Source organism: Falco naumanni, chromosome 4 (genome assembly GCF_017639655.2).
Source record: "Falco naumanni isolate bFalNau1 chromosome 4, bFalNau1.pat, whole genome shotgun sequence".
Taxonomy (NCBI): domain Eukaryota; kingdom Metazoa; phylum Chordata; class Aves; order Falconiformes; family Falconidae; genus Falco; species Falco naumanni.
The window spans coordinates 43,775,640-43,794,630 of NC_054057.1; the positions used below are offsets into that span (position 1 = coordinate 43,775,640).

The 18,991-nt window shown below is 38.3% G+C and overlaps 1 protein-coding gene across 1 annotated transcript; it reads right to left on the reverse strand.

The window, feature by feature from the left end:
- Window positions 1-1,119: 1,119 nt before the first annotated feature.
- Window positions 1,120-18,964, reverse strand: ENKUR (enkurin, TRPC channel interacting protein). Its single transcript, XM_040590671.1, has 5 exons — window positions 18,412-18,964; window positions 14,933-15,078; window positions 11,565-11,791; window positions 9,829-9,975; window positions 1,120-5,687 (listed from the first exon to the last, which is right to left on the reverse strand). Exons 1-5 carry the CDS (start codon window positions 18,486-18,488, stop codon window positions 5,514-5,516), a joined length of 771 nt encoding a protein of 256 aa, XP_040446605.1. The 5' UTR covers window positions 18,489-18,964; the 3' UTR covers window positions 1,120-5,513.
- Between the last annotated feature and the right edge of the window lie 27 nt (window positions 18,965-18,991).

Consider the following 18,991-nt stretch of genomic DNA (forward strand, 5'->3'; position numbering starts at 1 on the left):
CTTCACTTTCCAATTTCCTGGCTCCTGAAGATACTCTTCCTGCTTTTCAGGTTCATGTTATTAATATGGAGTTCTTTATAGCTGAAATAAATGCAAACAAAGTTTCCTCTTGTCCTTTAATACTAGAATAAACTTTATTTCCCTCATAATACTATGTAAATACACCTCCTAACCAGCTATTGAGAAGTAATGACATTTAAATGATAAAGCATTATTTTCAGGAATGCTGTTCACATCATATCCTATGACAAAATCGTCATGCATGGCCATGAAAACTAGTCAGGGAATTGTAAATACATAGTGGGTCACACCCAATGTAATGAATTCAACTGTTAAGAGTTTCTTTCCTTTTTAAAGGAGGTTGTTCACTTGGCTTCATCCCTCTTTTTTTCTTCTAATAATCTACAGCAAATTTGGGAAAATCTGCAAAACAAAAGAATTCTGAGGGTTTTTAACCAAGTAAACAACAGTTTGAGGACTTCCCCCCACCCCACCTCCCAAATAGCGCAGTAATCTTTGATGTAATTTTGTATACTTCACAGCTTGCCTAGAACAAACAGTGCAGTAACAAACGTGTATTGAAAAGCAGAATCTGGTCCAGCAAGTTCTGTAGCGCAGACACACTACGTGCCTCTGGCCAGCCAGCCCCTGAGCTTCGTTGCTACACAGAATGACCCGCTCCCTAAGGGTGCTGGAATGCTGGATTTAGACCATTTGCTAATGTTATTGTTTGTGTAAAAGACAGACCGTTCCTCCTAAGCAAACAGCAAAACGTGGTCATTTCTTCACTGTGCAGTGCTTGGGGCCATATGTTGAACGCTACTGAATTTTTTTGCTTTGAAGAGAGCATTATTATAGTGCTTCCTCAGCTTTAATACAGCTCTCAAAGCAATGCGGGAACAGTTCTAGAGGTACTTGTCTATCTTTACAGCAGCTCTGGGAATTAGAATACTGAGCCACCTGAGTTTTCCATATGGGGTCTCTCACCTAGCGAGAGTAAATGAAACATTAATTTCATTAATTTTGAGTGACCAGTTTGAGACAATAGCTTTCAAACTATTATATAGCCCTGTCTAGATTCAAAGCATAGCTTCTAACTTTAGGCACAAAAGTCCTGTATTTCAGACATATGGGCTCAAATTGTAGAAGTCAAGAACCCCAAAAATGAGAAATGCAGTATTAATGACTACCAGTGAAAAAGCCAGGTTTAAATACTTTATCATTGCATTTCAAAAACATTATATGACAAAGACATGAATAAATCATATTGCTCCAGGGAGTAAGTGCTTTAAATCTCATTTCTCTTCCTTCAACTCCTACTTTCCAGTTGCTGAAACAAATGAAATGAGGGTTCTTGGAAAACAGATCCTTTTAGTAAACAACTTGAATCCATTCCCTTTATTGCATGGTCTTAAATCATGCCCAGGTGAACATCTTTATTATTATTATAAGCACATAGGAGCTTATATTACAGACAAATATTCTATTGTGTCAGATGCTAAGCAAATAGAGAAAAAGATGATCCACACAACAGATAATTTACAATCTAAGCCTAAAACAAGAAACAACTGGCTACAGTGCCAGGGGAGTTCAAGTAAACCACACAGGTCAGTGAGATAAGCCCTAATCTCAGCTCACCAGCAGCTCAGCGGTTGTTAAAGTTTTGGTGGGCGCCATTACAAAGAACATTTGAGGAAGGATTTGAAGACAAAGTTATTCCAGTGTTTGCGTGTTTGTGTGAACTTCTCCATGCTGTGGAGTCAGCGTGGAGGCAGGCACGGAACAACAGATTAACTGCACAGGCTAGTACTGTGACTGAACAAAAGTTTATCCTCATAGCAGCACCAACAAGACCAGCTGACATGAACGTAGTCTACAACATGCCTATGCCTGCTTGTCTGCAACCATTTGTTGGAGGTGCAGTCTATAAAAAGAAATTAAATATGTTTTTTATAACTTGGTGAAATGGAAGTCACATTTACTTCAGCATCCTTTAAACAGCAAAGAAAAAAACACAAGAAACTCATCTCACCTTGGATTCCTACCATAATGCCACTGCTTAGTCTGGAGGATGGAAACCTTGAATTTACTCACATTTTATTTACATAACATTACATAACAGAAAGGAACTGGAGCAAGATCGAGACAAAATGAAAAAAAAAACAAAACCAAACAGTCTAGGCATTCAGCAGTCAAATACACATTGCTACCTCAGATGTCCACTCATGGGGGGAGAAATGGCTTGTCCTCCTCAGCTTGGTCAGGCTCAACACGCTTCTAGTTACTGGGATGGACGATCCCAATTGGCTGCAGGGCTCAGCAGCTAGCTTCCTTGACTATGGGAAATGTCAGGCAACCTTAATAATAGGTTTTGCCACCTGTCTCTCCTGTAATTATATTATTAATATTACAAGCATCATAAAGCCAAGGATGAAAGCATTGACTACACTAGCATTTATCTAGGACTCTCATTAATCTGCATATATGTGAAATTTTCTTTCTGAAAGATGTCTGCCTTCATTAGGACTGAAAACGTTAGATATGTTGTTCTGTGAAATGTCTGCTAGTGAAAGGACTAGGTTTTAGCTTTGTGGCAGAGCAATCACAACAGCCATTCGTGCTGCCGGTTTTTCACAAAAACATACAAAGGGCCAGAACATGCCCTCCTGCAATAATACAGAGACTAAAGAACATGAAATCAGAGAGGAATTTCTCACGTATTATTTCACCCACAGAATTTTGCCCTTACTATATTGTGAAGGGAATGAGGTTGCCCCTCTGCAAGGAAGATTTTGAGGAATTGTCTCAGACTTAGTCCCCAGGAACGCATGCAGAACCCAAGAAACCACCGCGCTTTGAAACCAGCCACATGGAGCCCATATGCTCCTGTCAGATCTGACGCTTGCTCGAGGCAGCTCTGTCGGAGCCATACAATCAGGAACTCCCTGTGTTTGTGATGATGCCATATCTGATCCCTTCCTTCCTGGATATAAATAGTTTCATTTTGAAGAACAGCCAGTGAGATATTTATCATAATTTCATGTTGCTATTTTTAAAAAATAGATACACAGTTTTGTCATGCACAACTTCCAACAGGAAATATTTCCAGTTTGTGGCAACATAACTTATTGATGAATAGAGTATTCATACCCTGTTTAGCATGTGTTTTTTGGTGGTTATCCAATTTAATATAGACCATTTATAAATTCCAGTTTAATAATTACGAAGTACTAAAAGCATTTTGATGATTTTCTTTCTCATCATTTCATTGACTGCCAGTAATTGAATAGTGAATTCTCAGAATGTTTCAACTAGTAATGCTACTTTTAAGCCTATGGACAGACTTATTTCTGTTAATATTTAAAACCTTTTATGAAGGAACAATTCTATCAGAACAATTGTGTTTACTCACCTTTTTGCTTTAGTTATACTGATGGTACATATTAGTTGATTCGTGAACATTACACCTTCAATTATTGGCCTTTCATGAACATACAAATACAGTTACATGCTTTGGGTTCTGTGAATCTACTTTGTCAAACTCCCCAGAGAGAGTTAAAGGGTAAGAATGTTACCCTTCTCTGTGTATTTTCAATAGTATCATTATGATTTTCCATAATCAGAATTGTTGGTAGTTTGCATGGAATACACATCAAAATAGATGGAAGGAACTGTAATATCTCCACAGGGTGACAGAAGCTATTCACATGTATCGAGAGGGGAACATCCCGTGTGGCAGCAGAGCTACCTGCAAAGCGCTATGTGAGGTTTATGCAAAAAAAACCCACAGTACTGTGAAAGATGCTAGTGAGAGCCCACTCAGCTACAGAAGCACGGTGGCTTTAGTCTCTCCCTCTCCTGCTAAGCAGGAATACTTTTTTCATGCCCTCCCATTCACTTCCTAACTTCCCAATAATATACTAATAGCCTTCTGACAATTTTGAAAAACCAGTCATTATTGCTGGTGAATGATTAATGTGTCCAAGCATGGCCTAGCTGCTTGCCCCAAATTTTGGGATAGGCCATCACCTACTTTACATTTCCATAAAGTTAGCACTGATGATAAATGGAAGAACAGATCCTCAACCTAACTCAGACAAATGGTCTGTGGGGAACTAAAAGCTGAGAGTGAGGCAGTGGGAATGCATGCTGTTCTGGAGTCAAATCTAGTTTTTTATTTTAAGCCACAGGAAACAGCCATGTTTGATTATATTGCATTTCTTAAAAAAGGCATCTTGTACTTCACTAGGAGATAACATGATGTGTTATTAAGTGCTTATAATTGGTGTGGTTTTGTTAAAATATACAGTATAAGTCATTCTTTTAAGTAAACAGTAAATGAAATACATATTTTACAAAACCACAGCTTTCTTCTGGCTTGTATCTTTCAAAAATAAACATGACTGCTGAACAGTAAGTTACAAAGAACAAAATACACATTCCTGCTCACCCACGCTTTCCTAGTGCAGGTCACAGACAAATTTAAGATGCACAAGAAATATAGCCTAGAACCACTGTGAAGTCTTCAAAGACATTCCCTGACAAATTTATGAAAGAAGCTTAATGTACGTGAAAATTTGGTTTTTAATGGTTCATTTGAACTTTTTTACTTCATCCTCTGCTGATGTCAGATACTGTGATGTCACAACAGCTGCTGGTGGTAATGACTGATACCATACAGAAAAAGCTGTGATCTAAAGCAAAGGTTAAGCAGTAAGAAAGAAAAACATTTTTTCTTTTTATGCAAATTATTGCAATATAGTCTACTGAATATAATTTCTGCCTAGGTCCTGACTTGCATGTTAATATATTGCTTTCATGCTAATATCATACACATAATGGCAATCAAAACACATTTTTCTACTTCAGTTGTAGATTTACTATAGTATTACATAATTAATTATACATAAACACAGCAAGCTACATGTGGTATTTGTATTGCATGAAGTCTATATTACTATGGGCTTCCACTGTAAAAACTGGGTTTGGTAATGAAAAATGAGTACACAAAATGTTATGCACAAGCCAAGCTGTTTAGAAATACAATCACTCAAGCTTTTAAGCACAACAGCTCTTTAATAACTAGTCCAGAAGCCAACCCACCCTGAAGTTCTATTTACCACGCTGTCTTCAGTACCCAATTGTTTCACTTTGTTTTGGCCTTGCATGGAAAGAAATGATCCAAACATATGAAGCAGGTTTTTTTATGCTTTTTGTATGACGTTTATAGAAATCTCAGTAGTTAATAAAAATTACAAAGAATAATAAATTAATGTTTTTATATTCAAAGTTTAATTCAGAAATTTATTTCAAAACATTATGTGACTTATACAATGACAGCTATATGTAACAACTTTTCTAAGAAGCTATATGATTGTATTACTTAAATATGTTCTTCTGAATAGTTGGCGGTGTCAATTTCTTCTGAGAATTTAGGGGGGGGGGCACTTCTTGGAGATGTAGCAGTAGTAGAAAAAAAAAGGAGGAAAGAGGCAATAGCTGAAAAACAGTCCTTACTCCTTTGCAATGTAGATAAATTTGTGCTTCTCAATTACCTCTATGTCATGCTCCAGTTGTTTCATCTGTGATTCCAGCTTTTCTTTATATAACTTCTGGCGTATGGTGTCTACTTTTATTGGAAGGCTCTGAAATTCACGATACACTTCCTTCCAGTTCTTTTTCAGCCCCTAGTACCATTGCATGAAAAGAAAATATATGAGGAAAACTTAATTCATTAAGAATAATAAGCACATGAACTACTTAGGTGTTTTTGTTAATACTGCATTTGGTGTCACTGCAACGTTACAATAATAGACAATTATATGGATAATGTTTAATCACCTTAATTGGACCAAATAATTACTTAAAAGTCAAACCAGTTGCAACAAATAATTTTGACTCATTATGATGCAATATAAAGAATGGTCTTGAAAAAACTCTGCCTTGGAGAGAAAAAATGACAGTCTTTAAGAGGCAACAAAACAATAATTAAACTAGCTTATGAAGGACAAGCTACAAAAATGCTAAACTGAAAAAAAGTATGTCAGTGTGACTAACAGTAAACTCTGCAGCCTACCGGGAACTCAGGGAAGCCTGTACACTTAATTTCCAGTCCTCAGTATCTTCAAGAAAAACTCCACAAGGTAAATGAAGAGTGACTGTTCCTTAGTGTAAGAGATTTTCTATGCTTTCAGTGATCTATAGGTAGGCAACTTTGATTGCTCCATTGTATCTAATGCCAGTATGCTCACTGAGGGACTACTAGGATTCATTAAAGCTGCCTCAAAACTCATACCACTTAAATGCCTTCTTTTCTCCAAAACGTAACAGGAATAGTCTTAGAAACTGCACTACAGAAACCATTCCCCATAAACAGCAACATGGCAGCCTGGCTACCACAGATATCACTACATCACGCACAGTGGTGTTGCCTACCTTAAGTAATCACAAGAGTACCAATAGTTGGAACTCCAGCCAAAATTCAGCAGCTGTTTCACTTTATGTCACCACCAGCTTCATTTTCTGTAACTGAGACTTTGCGCAGACCATGGACACCAAACTGTTCCCCAATATTTTCATCTCTGTGAACTACTTTGAAAAAATCCTCAATAATTACATTCCCTTCCTAATCTACGTTTACAATAACATTTACAGGCAACTTATTTATCATTTGGACTAAAAAAACTAGCTGTCACTGACCCTATCAACAATAATTTCAGTAACTGCTACCTCTCTTGAATGCTGCTATGCAAAGAATTACCTTACTAGATAAAATGAACTCTATCTTCCATATATAAAAGCCCACGACTAAAACCCTGCCTAAAAAAATCCCAAGCAATCATCTAAAATGTACTTATAAACCTGTTATGGGTACCAACATCACAGAGACAAACTTTTGTCCACCAATATATGCTGAATGGAATCAGACTGTGGTAGAAAAATTAAATTTAAAACTTGGCTTTACATCCTCACAATTACTGCAACAATTGCTCTTACTTTCTTCAAGAGGATAATCAAAATCTACACATCCTGTACATGCATATATGAGGATTTAGTAGAGTTTATTCAGTGCATCAAATGTCCTCATGAAAACTGTATAGGTGAACTTAATAATCACACCTACTACAAGGAACACATACAGCAATCAGTAAAGAATACAATATAGCTATCAGTGAGAAAACACTTCTCCAAAATGTTTTTGGCTTTCAGTTCTGTTTCCTTACAGGAGATTACAAAGTATCTTCAAAAACGAAGAACTGAAGTTACTCCCTTGACAACTAGTTTTCAACTCTCCTCCATAACTAAAACCAAATTCAGCTGACACACTGATTTTGTGGCACATTGTGATCTCCAACTTCATGCCCTTCTCCAGTATTGCTGAGCACCTTTTCTATCGAATTGGCTAATTGATTAACATACTGAAGTTAAATTTAGAGAAATTATTCTTAATACATATTTAGCTTTGAAGATTGTTGCTTCTGTTTCAGAACTCAAGGACTCCTGTGCTCAAAAACTTGTCTGACTTTGTCCGCTGTATGAATTGATTTAACAGAAAAAAAAAAAGACCTCTCACTGCCAATACTGATTAAGAAAAAAATACTTTTTAATGTGAACTAATATTTTACTGACTCAAAGCAGTGTATTTATTGCATAGCAATTCATTCTTTTTGTTTATTCATATTAAGCACCTAAGAGTTGTCCATGAAGGCTATTCCAACAATCTTCATATAAAAACATCTACATAAATTGAAAAACCCTACCTCAACAGGTGAAACTTGGAGCAACATGGCTATTTATTTATTGTCTTGTAATGCTACTTGTCTTCGCAATCCAAGGCTACAAAGTACTTAAATAAAGCTCCTAGTCTACCAGGCATCAGGTATAGTTTACAAATATATAGTCACGAAAATAAATACCGTATTTCCAAAGCTTACCTAGAAGAGTCATTCACTGCTTCTTTTAAATAATTCTTTGTGTACATTAGTAAAAACTAGTTTGGAAATCACTGAAAACAGTGAATTTTAAAACACATTACAACAGGCATTGATCACAATTTACTCTATCCCTACAGAGTGGAGAAATCAAAAGCAGATCATGACTCTCTCCATAAAAATCTCCCTCACAGTTCCTCTAACAGCAATATGCTGACCAATATTGCTATAGGCTAGATCACAAACTGACTATCTAACTCTGTATAAAGAATACATACTGGATCAGTGAGAAATATGTACTGCATTTATCAACATTCTCTTTTATTCTCATAAAATCCCAACCAAAGTAAGCATAATGGAGAGTTCAAAAAATGCTGGCACAAATTATTTCCCTTTATTTTTGTAAGTTCATGAGGCTTGATTTTGTTCTCAGACATCTATTGCCACATATTCTTTCAAAGCAGATTGTGCACATGTGTTCACTAGCAATGTCAATTATTTTAAAAGACAAGAATTCCCATATGTCTACAGCTGAGCACTGGGTAGAAGCCACATACCCTGGGGACACTAATTCCTCCTGACAATATAACTGTATAAGTAATCTGGCCCATGAAAGAGCAACGTTTTTTTTGTTAAAAAAAAAAAAAAAATCAAAGAAAATACTGACTTAATAAAAACAATCTAAAACTTGCAAATTAAAAAATATTTCAGTGCACTCTGTATTTTAAAAATAGACAATGTAATTTTAATCAAACTAAATGCAGAACTGTGAGCAGCTGAACTCACATGCCTTTTTGCACATGTATTTTTGCTGCATAGTTAACTTGCTGAACCATCAGCTTGTCCCATGCCTTTCCCACCATAAAAATCATCTTAATCTTCACGCTTGCTGTTACATTCTTTATATTTCTGTCAATGCAATACCCTTATCTCTCTCCCATACTCCTTCCTAGCTTCTACTGCTTGCTGCATAAGCAAGAGACAACCTTGTGCTAGCTATTTGGATTTTGTCAATTAACCAGTTAATCACTGCAAGTAGGTTAGACACCATGTTTTCTCTCTAGATATTCTGCTGGCTTTTTTTTTTTTTTGTGGGAATTAAGCATCTTGGAGATGTCCATCCATCTGCTAATTTTTTTCATGTGGCTGCTAAGATCAAGTTATTAAGGGACAGCCTGATAAACAGTTATCACAGTAATGTAAGCCTCACTTTCATAGGAAATTTGGCTAAAATGTGGTCATGAGAAATTCCAGTGCAAGGATATGATATACTTTTGAAATGTCTCCTTTTTGCTCTACTTCTTTATGGTATTATTTCTTTTTAGAAAATCTTGTGCAATAAAAAATGTATGAAAACTGTATGAAAGACAATATCCAAAACAGCTTAACAAAACACAATTTTTCCAGTCATCGTTCTGTGAATATATTGAGATTTAATTCTGTTTTCTGGTTTTGCCACATTTTAAAGCATGAGCTTATGCTTTAGTCAGTAAAGCCACAGTGTGAAGACAGAAACTGCCAATAAGCGTCAATGTTATGCATCGGGAGAAAAAAACAGCCATTTGTATTTTTCCATGATTCACAAGAAGAGAGTCAGAACTGTCACTAAACCCATAGAGGTAATTTTCTGCATTGATCTGAAGTTTCACTGAAATTCGAAGTCATTAAGCGGGATAGGAATCTTAAGAGAATCGAAATACTTGCAAACCTGGACTAAAGCAGTAGCTAGATCAGCTCCCTTCAGTTCGGTTTACAATTGTTCTACAGCTCCATCTAGTGAAAAAGTAGCTACCTCACCTGCTTCGCCTAAAGTAGCTACTTTTATTATTTATATGGACTTACAGTGCCTTATTTAATCTTTTGTATGTTACTAATCACACTAGATCAAAATACATACCTGCAGAATACTTGTCTTTTCTTCATCAGATAGCTGTTTCATGGCTTTTTTCTTGAGATGCTCCAAGATACTGGCCTCATATTCTTTCTGAGCTCTCTTCATTTCTTCATTTCTCTGTATCACACATTTCGGTGTAACACCATAACCCTATAAGGGTGAAGAAGTTGTTTCTTATTTATAAGAACTGATGGTTGAGTGAGGAGTTTGAAACCTGTTAATGACAGCAAGCTATTGTATGTTTTTATATGGTGTCAAGATTCTACGTTCTGAAACATATTCCTTAGATACTTTCTCTGAAAAGTTTTCCTGTATCCTGATTTTTGCTGAACATTGCATGCCACAGAAGACAGTATGTAGTGTTAATACATACATGAAAATTTACTACTTAGGAATGATAAACTGTCCCATACTGGACGTGGCAGAATTGTGTTTCTGGGAGGAAAAATAATTTCTGCATATCTCAGACGTACTTACAGGAACACATCTATTTTGCCATTTGTAAAATGAAGCCTATCTAGCTCTGCCAAAAGGTGCTGGAGCTTACCTTCTTTCTATCAAGTGCTAAATGATTCACAAATCTTGTAGTGTTGGGTAGCACTATGACTAGCATTGTTTTTACATATATGTGTAGCCATGCAAAGGTATTGTGCAAGGGCTGCAGGTTCCTTTTTTCGCATCTTCTCCCTCACAAGTTGTGCCATATATTGTGTCTCTCTCCACATAATGCTCTTTTGTGAGTTACCTGGTTTAGTAAGCCAGACTCCTGATACGTCTTGTTTTCCTGAGTAGTGGAATAGACTGTTCTTGTGGTTCAGGATGTTGTCCTTAAAGGCACGCTCAAGCTCCTTTGCTTTTCAGAGATATCTCCCTTGGGTTCCTACCTACTAGTTCCCTGAATAACCTGATGTTTGCTCTTCTGACGTACAGGGTCTGTACACTACCACCTGCCTCCCTGAGGAGGAGAAGATCTTGAACTACTTCATGGCCTGTGCAACCAAGTCTACTATGGATTATCACACCTCTCACCAGTTCTTTCTCCTTTGTAAGTAGCAGAACCAGAAGAGCATGACCACTGGTTGCCTCATCCACCGTCTTTGTTAAGAAGCTGTTGGTGACATGCTCCAGGAACCTTTCTGGACTGCTTTCATCCCACTGCCTTGTCCTTTCAGCAGATACCAAGGAAGGTGAAGTCTTCCATAAGAAGCTGCACCATGATCTGAAGATTTCCTCAAGTTGCTTCAAGAGATGGCCCATAAAAACCATACTTTTGACACTGACTGGCCTTTCCTCTGATCCTGACCCACAAGCTCAAGCAGGCCGTCACCAATTCCATAGAAGAGCTCCATATATTTGAACAGCTCCTTCACCCAAAGGGCGACGCCTCCTCTTCTTCCCTGCCTAACTTTCTAAAGAGCCAGCATTCATTCATCACAGAACTCCATTTGTCTCCTCATTAGATATTCCCTGGGTTCCCAATGCAACACATATGCTATTGCTTTAGCAGCATCATTCTGCCAATTTTTTGCTGACAGCGTAAGCAAGTGAATACAGAGCAAAGGCAAGGCACAACTGTAGTGCCAGTGATTTCTCCTTGATGAATTTCAGAGGTCTACCACAAACAGCACTGGTATGTAAACATCTCAAAAAGAATCATAAACATTTCATAGGAGAATGCAATAGAGAACCTAAAATAGGCACTGCTACTAGCATTTCCACTATAATTTAATAAAACTTACCTTTTTTTTAATATATTTTGGAACAAGTCCCGAAGTTTCAAGCAGGTATTTATCTCCCTGTCTTTTATCAACATAAATAGGTTGAGGCTTTTTAGGCAACCCCGTGATAGCAGCAACTGCATTTGCATTTATAAAATTCTTTTTACTGTGAATTCCCATAACGGGGTGATCTGTCCTCCGTGGCACTGATAATGCAGGCAATTTCTTACTATCCTCTTCTTTTTTTCCTGTGAATTGAGCATGTAAATATTCTTAGCAATAACCATGAAGAGTTTTGCAATTTAATGTTATTACATTTTTCAAAAGGGAAAAAATACGTACAATATTACATAAAAACAGAAACCAACTGTATTGACAATGAAAGAAATGACTGGGAATATACTGTGATGAAAATGAGCATGCTTGTTTGGCAAAACAGAAGTTTCATAACCTAGGAAATACTAGATGGGTTTTCCTTATAACATGCCACTCATTTCTTCTTAACTGCAAGAGTACGGGACTTTTTTCAAATGTGATTAAAACTACTCTTACTACAGATGCTCATGGCCAGGGCCCTTAGGCATTAATGATGGCCCTGCCCAGTTTTAGCACCCTTGGGCTCAGGACCACATTTCAGGCCAGCCATGTGCTGTCAGTGCCTGGCCAAGCTGTCTCTGCCATGCCTGCCCCTAGTCCTGCTCCTGAACAGCTATGTGGGATCAGTGGATGGACCCGGCCTATTACCCCATCTTACCTGATGGTCACCAGGCCATTGACAGGACTCATTTTTGTCACCACACCACTCTGCTTGCCTGCCTTTGGTGTGGAGGGACTGCACTCTGTTGGTGAGATCGTTGCCCAGCCTGCATTGTGGTTGCCCTCAATTTCTGGGCCACCTCCCCTTAGGGAAAAGCCCTGTTCTTGCTGCTCCTTAACAGTCATAAACAACTTCTCACAATCCTTTCTCCAGAGAAGATATAAACTCTTCCTTTAGTGTAATCCTTTCTCCAAGGCACCAACAGAAAGTCAGTAGTCTCCTGAGTAGTCTCACTTCAGGTGAGTGACGAATGACAATTCATTTCCCACCATATTTCTCACTAGATATAACTCTGACTCATAGTCATTATCAGAGATAATTTGATTCAGGTTGTCTGAGTTCATGTTCTTTGGCAGAAAATAAGTGCAACATTACAAGTGACAGAGCTCATTCCTATAACAGCTGGTTTCCTGATGCTGACCCCATGAACCAATACTTTCCTGGGTGGTGTTTTCACAACGTGATTGTTTGCCATAACAGTACAGTTGGACACACAGACTAAATCTCTGTTTCTCTTTGAATGTGTTTGGAAACAATTTATCTGAAGCTTCTCAGTGAGCAGTGGCTCACCCTTATCTGCAGTACACTGGTACACATTCACTTGCTGTTTTGGGAGCCCCCATTTCTTCTGGAGCCAGCAACTGAGCTTGGTTAAAATGAATGCCAGAGTCCAGTAATAATACAAGCTTCAGTTAGGAAACACACCTTTTGTAAAGAAGTGGTGAATAACCAGACTCCAAAAGAATAACACTATCCCAGACTTCAGGGGAAAAAAAATTCAGTCTTTTTGTTCTGTCCTTACAATCTGTGTTTTAACTAATTGGATCAAACCCAGTTTTGAAGGCAGCACAGATACCACAATCACAATGCCATAATCCCATTTAGACAGCTTATAACTGGTTAAATTCCAACGGATGAAAGCGCCGTGCTTTAAAAGAAATGATTAAGCCTGTAACTTCTCTGAGGTAGGTATGAAATTCCATCCAACAAAGATACAAGAACTTTGAGTTAATGATACAGTTCTTTCTCAAGATCTGTTAGGATGTAATCATGGCAATGAAATTACTGGTCTGGATCAAAACTATGATGTGTCATAGTAATATTGAGGCTCTGGTACACTGATTCCAAATGCAAACACCAAGGTACATATTGCTATTATGAAGCCCTGAATCAACATGTTAAAATAGAAATAGTGAGCTGCTTGTCTGAGAAAAATGAGTCAGAGTGCTTACCTCAATATATAGCAACTTTAAAGTAGATAACATTAATTTTATAATACAAGTACTTAAAAGGGGTCTTACAGACTGCTCCAAACTATTGGTGAATCAACCTTCTTTCCTATGCCCATTTAAAATGCTAGAGTGGTAAATTAACAAGGTCTTGAGCCTGGAAGCATTCATGCTCAGATGTCATGAAGTATTACATTCCAGTACACCGAACACTTCAGATTTCCTCAAAAAGTGAAGGCTTTGTTCAAAAACAACCCAGGATGCCTACAGGACCTCTGGAACCAAAGTTTACCGTAAGGTTCTAATAAGCCATGTTGCCTGAGATGTCAAGACTCTAAAGCCTCCTGTGCTAAATCCATTTGCATGTGCCATGCAAATTTGGGTGCTGGACTTCTACATTCTCTTAGACAGCCTTTTTTTTTTTTTTTTTTTTTTTTAATATACTGTATGTTAAGCTCTTCTATTTCTCCAAACTAAAACCAATTTCAAGCTGAAATGTTTTAACTCAATTATAAATTCTGGCAGCAATGTACTTAGAACTCCAGCAGCGCTAAGAAGTTCGCTCTACACTTGCAGAACTGGCCATGAAGCGAAACATTAGAACTGTCAACTTCTTAAACACAGAATTGTGGTTTGCACCCAAAGATAGGATGCATTTTGCAACAGAACACTCCAATTTTATTTCTGTGACATTCAGGTCTCCAAAAATGTCTATGTTTTGAATACCACCAGCCAATTTAATGGTACGGGACGAAGAGCCGACAGTAAGTGCTGAAGAGAGTAAAAGCTGTATGTTGCTTACAACATCATGAAAGGCACACTTACTTTTCCCATATCTCTTCAAGCATTAAAGCAATTAGTCCACTTTCAATACCCACATTCATATTATTTAATGTTAATGATCAGTTGCAGAAAAGAATGATGTACATACCTATGTAATTACAAATTGAAATATCAACAGGATAGAATGTACCATCAACACATCTTCAACATCTGAATAGTTGTACCCAAAAGAGATGGTTTCTTTTCTTTATATTTCAGCTAGTTTTGTACCACATGACAGTAAATACTTATGGTAATTTCTACATATATAATATATAATCTCCTTGTTGCTTGTTTCAGTATTTTGCACAAACAGGAAACATTTTTGTAAAATAGAGAAGGAATTCTGATATCACAGATACTATAAAAGGAACAATGGAAACTGACCCAGCATACAAAACTGATCTAAACTTTTTTTAAAATTCAATCCTCCATAACTAACTGTTACTTTCAACATTAATATTACAAATTTTAAAATTTAAAAATGCATTACATTTCATATATTTAACGTCTACACTTACTTGCTGGTAGCTTGGGTTCTTTTGAATGTTTCTGCAGAAAATTTTTTGGAGATGGCAGTGCAACTTTTGCTGGTCCCATAGTTTTCCACTGAGCTTTATTTTTCTCTGCTTCAAGTTTCACGGATGGTCTAAATTTGGATATATACCTTAGACATTAAAAAATAGCCATCAAGAAGTTAAAGGTCAGAAAATTATTAAAAATACTTCTCCAAAGAATATACATTTTTGCAGTAGTTCATGCCAAAGCCCTAAGCTAATTTGTTTTGTACTCTCTCCCAAAAAAAGGCCATCATTAATATAACCTCCATGCTAATGTAAGCCCAGCACTGCACTGACAAATGTTTTTTGTGATTCTGAAGTTAACTGCTTCTTCCTTCTTTTCTTGTGTCTCCAAGGTCTGCGTTATCATTCTTTGTGAAATGGTTCCCGTGTACACTGTTCATATAAATGCTGAACACAGACATTTTGAAACAGAAAAAACCCTAAATTTTGGAAATAAGCTGCTTTGAGTATTGCTTGCATGAATTCGTAATTTTTATGAGTTTGTGCATTACACACCTTGGCCTTTATTTCTTAACTACCACCATTTTGAAAAGTTTTTTCTGATGTTGCTGTTTTGTTCAAAAATGCATCCAAAATATGCAGCTGTTACGCATCTACAGGAAAACAGTAATCATGAACCTACTTTGATAGATTTTCTTCTATATTTTAAAGTTTGTAGTATGAGAAAGATGCAAATGCCAATTTATGTTGGCCATTTCAGGAGCTGCAGAACATTGCAGGGCCTTACCCAGCAATCAAACACATCTAAGGAAAAGCTCAGCTGGCTTCAAAAAAGGTGAGGTCTGTATTGATAATGAAAACATTCATGGCTTCATTCTATGAGATGAAACATATTTTAGAGGTATGTAAAACCTCATGCTTCAGAAAACATGTCAAATGTAGTTGAGAGTTGGACATAATGTCCTTGATCATCAGTTTATCTTATGACTGTCCGCCGTATTGTCTCAAATGTTCCTGTTGAACCATCTGTTACAGACCATTATAAGAGATGAGATGGGTGGCTGCTCCAAAATAGCACAGCAAACCATGTATTTCTTGTATTACACAGATCTGAACCACTGTAATTGGTTGTTTTGGCACAAACTGAAATGGCTAATATGAAAATCAGTAAGGGCTCAGACATGAAAAGCTGTAAGCACATGGTATGCACACACTGCTGTTTTGGTGTAACGTTGCTTATGGCACTGTAAGTTCTGCTTTAATCATAAGTATGAAAACATTTTCTCCAAAAGAAGCCAAATGCTGATCATTAGCTGATTACCGGCACCTCGCCCCTATCTGAAGACCTCAGCTGTCACAGTTGTTTTCCTGAGGGACCAGAACTCCCCACTCCCGAAACTAAGGCTCCTTCATTGTACCTTTTAAAATCTGTCTATCTTTAAGAGACATGTCATATTAATTTATGATAGACAAAAGCTGATGAACAGTTGCACTATTCCTTCACAGAAAAAAAAATGTGTTATGAAAACACTATTCCATGTTTTTAGCTAAGGAAATAAAGAACAAAAACCATTACATATAACACAACCTATTTTATGGAAATACTGAAATAGTATGAAAGTAATGTAATGCTGGGCCAGTGAAAGGGATTCATAGCAGCAACACTGATAAAAGCTTTTTTATGTGAGCTGCAAATGTCTAATGCATGTATTTGTACTTGATCATAACATTAGAACATGTAAGAGGACTTCATTAAAAACGTGGAGTTATTTTGTCTTCTGGAGAGTTGATCTCCAAAATCTGAAAGAGGATTATGTACCTAAGATTATATACAATTCCAGAAATACCTCTTATTATAAGGAATGAGGTATTACTTATTTTTTCTGTTAAATTCATGGCAAACAACTATAGACATAGGAACAAACCCACCACATTCATAAATAATTGTATTCCTCACCATTTGCTGGGAGTGGCATTGTAGCTACGCAGTAGAGAAAGGTAAAAATTCTTATACTTTATGAGGAGTTTGACCTAGTACAGTTCACAAAGACTCGGAATGAGAAGGTATTGAGTTTATTACATGTTGTCATAACGTGAAGACATCTTTTGAAGACAGCTGTGGGCATTCCTTTGGACAAAGAGATGTGGCAGTCATATCTTTTCAAGTGACTCTTCAGGCCACAAAGGTGGCTAAATGCTGTCATACACCAGTATCATAGAGTTAAAGAAGGTTGTAAGGGAGAAAACACGGTTATAGGGGACTTAAAATCTTAATTCATTCATCATTTGGCAAGGGGAAAAAGACGATACATTTGTAAGAAGACAGTTACTATTCCTTAGGTGTCATCTTGGGACATCAAAGTTAGGGAAAATGATGCTTGCCATGGTTTCACGAGTAGAACCTGGTCAGTTAAGAGTGAAATATATATTATTTCATTTGGGGGGCCGGACCCTAGATACTGTATGCATCAGTTAAAACTAGTCAGAGCATGCTGTTAGCCAGGTTCAACACTGTTGTTACCAGCAGAGTATCTGGCACATTGTGAACCAAAGGAGGAAGTGGGGTGACAACACAAGTCAATGAGATCAGAAGGGGATGTAGTCAGATTGTATCCAACCTAAGGAATCCCTTGCCTAAACTGAACTTGATGGTCATGGAGTATCTAAATTCTTGAAAGGTGTTAGGACAGGAATGGATTTAGCGTGCTGTGTGTTTTGCCATACAGTCATTTCACTTTCCTGTGCCTTTCAGAAATATTTCATTCACACTGGAAAAAAAACCCACAACTATGATCTGTTTTTACATGGAAAAGGTTCAGAACTAGGAATCTCACAAGTCTGAAGCCTTTTGTCTGAAAAGGAGTAACCATTCTGATGAGTGTCACTGATACTTCTACTCATTTAAAGCTATTGAGTTATGGTCGACATTAACCTTTCACTGAAAATGCCAACTAACAGCTTTCTTTCATATAAAGTAATAAGGATTTGAAAAAAACACATATGTTTGCATAGTTATCAAATAGGAATTTTACAAAAACTCTCAAAAGGAATTCATGCCAGGGGGCAAAAGGCTATTTTTGTTTTGTAGGTAGGGGGTGAGAAAGAGAAGCAAAAGAAACGATGTCAGAAGACGCACCTGACACATGAAAAGAATGGAAGTGTGGCACTGAGAGAAATTTTAAGAATACCCCAAGTTTTCATCTGCTCACTGAAAATTTGTTGTAGGTGCAAACTGTAAAGATGCCATGTAATTCTTCTGTGAGGAAAGAATGCTTTGTAAATTCTTTGTCAATGAAGATGATGGCATTGAAGATACCAAACTGAATCATCAGCTCAGGGAGCAGGTGTTGGCTAGTGACTCATTTGGAGGCGCAACAACTAGACTTTTTTTTCTTTGATACCTGTTACCCATAGGATATATTGCCTTGCCAGAACCAGTCACCGTGTCTGCAAGTAGCACTGTCGCACCGACATACCTGGGCGGTTTGCCAGGCTTCTCCTCCAGGGAGGGGCGGAGGTTATAGATGCTCTCCTGGGCACGCTGCGTTGCCATCCTCCAGCCGAGGGGCCCGGACCCGAGGGCAGCGCCGGCCTCGCTCAGGGTGCTCGGGGCTCGCTCGGGGGGCCTCGAGTTTCCTCCCTCTTCACAGCTCCCGCCGCCGCTCACTCGCCTCGGCCGACTGCGGCAAACGGCGCCCACCCGCCCGCCCTCTCAGGCCGCCGCGCCGTTGTCTCCGCGATTACCGCGCTGTTGTCGCCGCGGTTACTAGGGAAACCCGTTGCTAAGTAACAGCGCCATGAGGGGGCGGAACCTGCGCCACCACGCTTCCGCCTCCCCGCGGCGGCAGACAGCCGCCGGCCGAGCTGGGGCCAGGAGCAGCCGCCGCAGCCGCCGCCGCAGCCGTAGCGGCAGCAGCGGCAGCAGCGGCAGCAGCAGCGCAGGCGTCCTGCCCCCGAGCGAGGCCCAGCACCGTACGCCATCCGGGCGCGCCGGGCAGCTCGGCTGCGCGTGCGTCGCGACTGCGGGCGGAGTCGTGAGGGGGCGGGGAGGGCAGG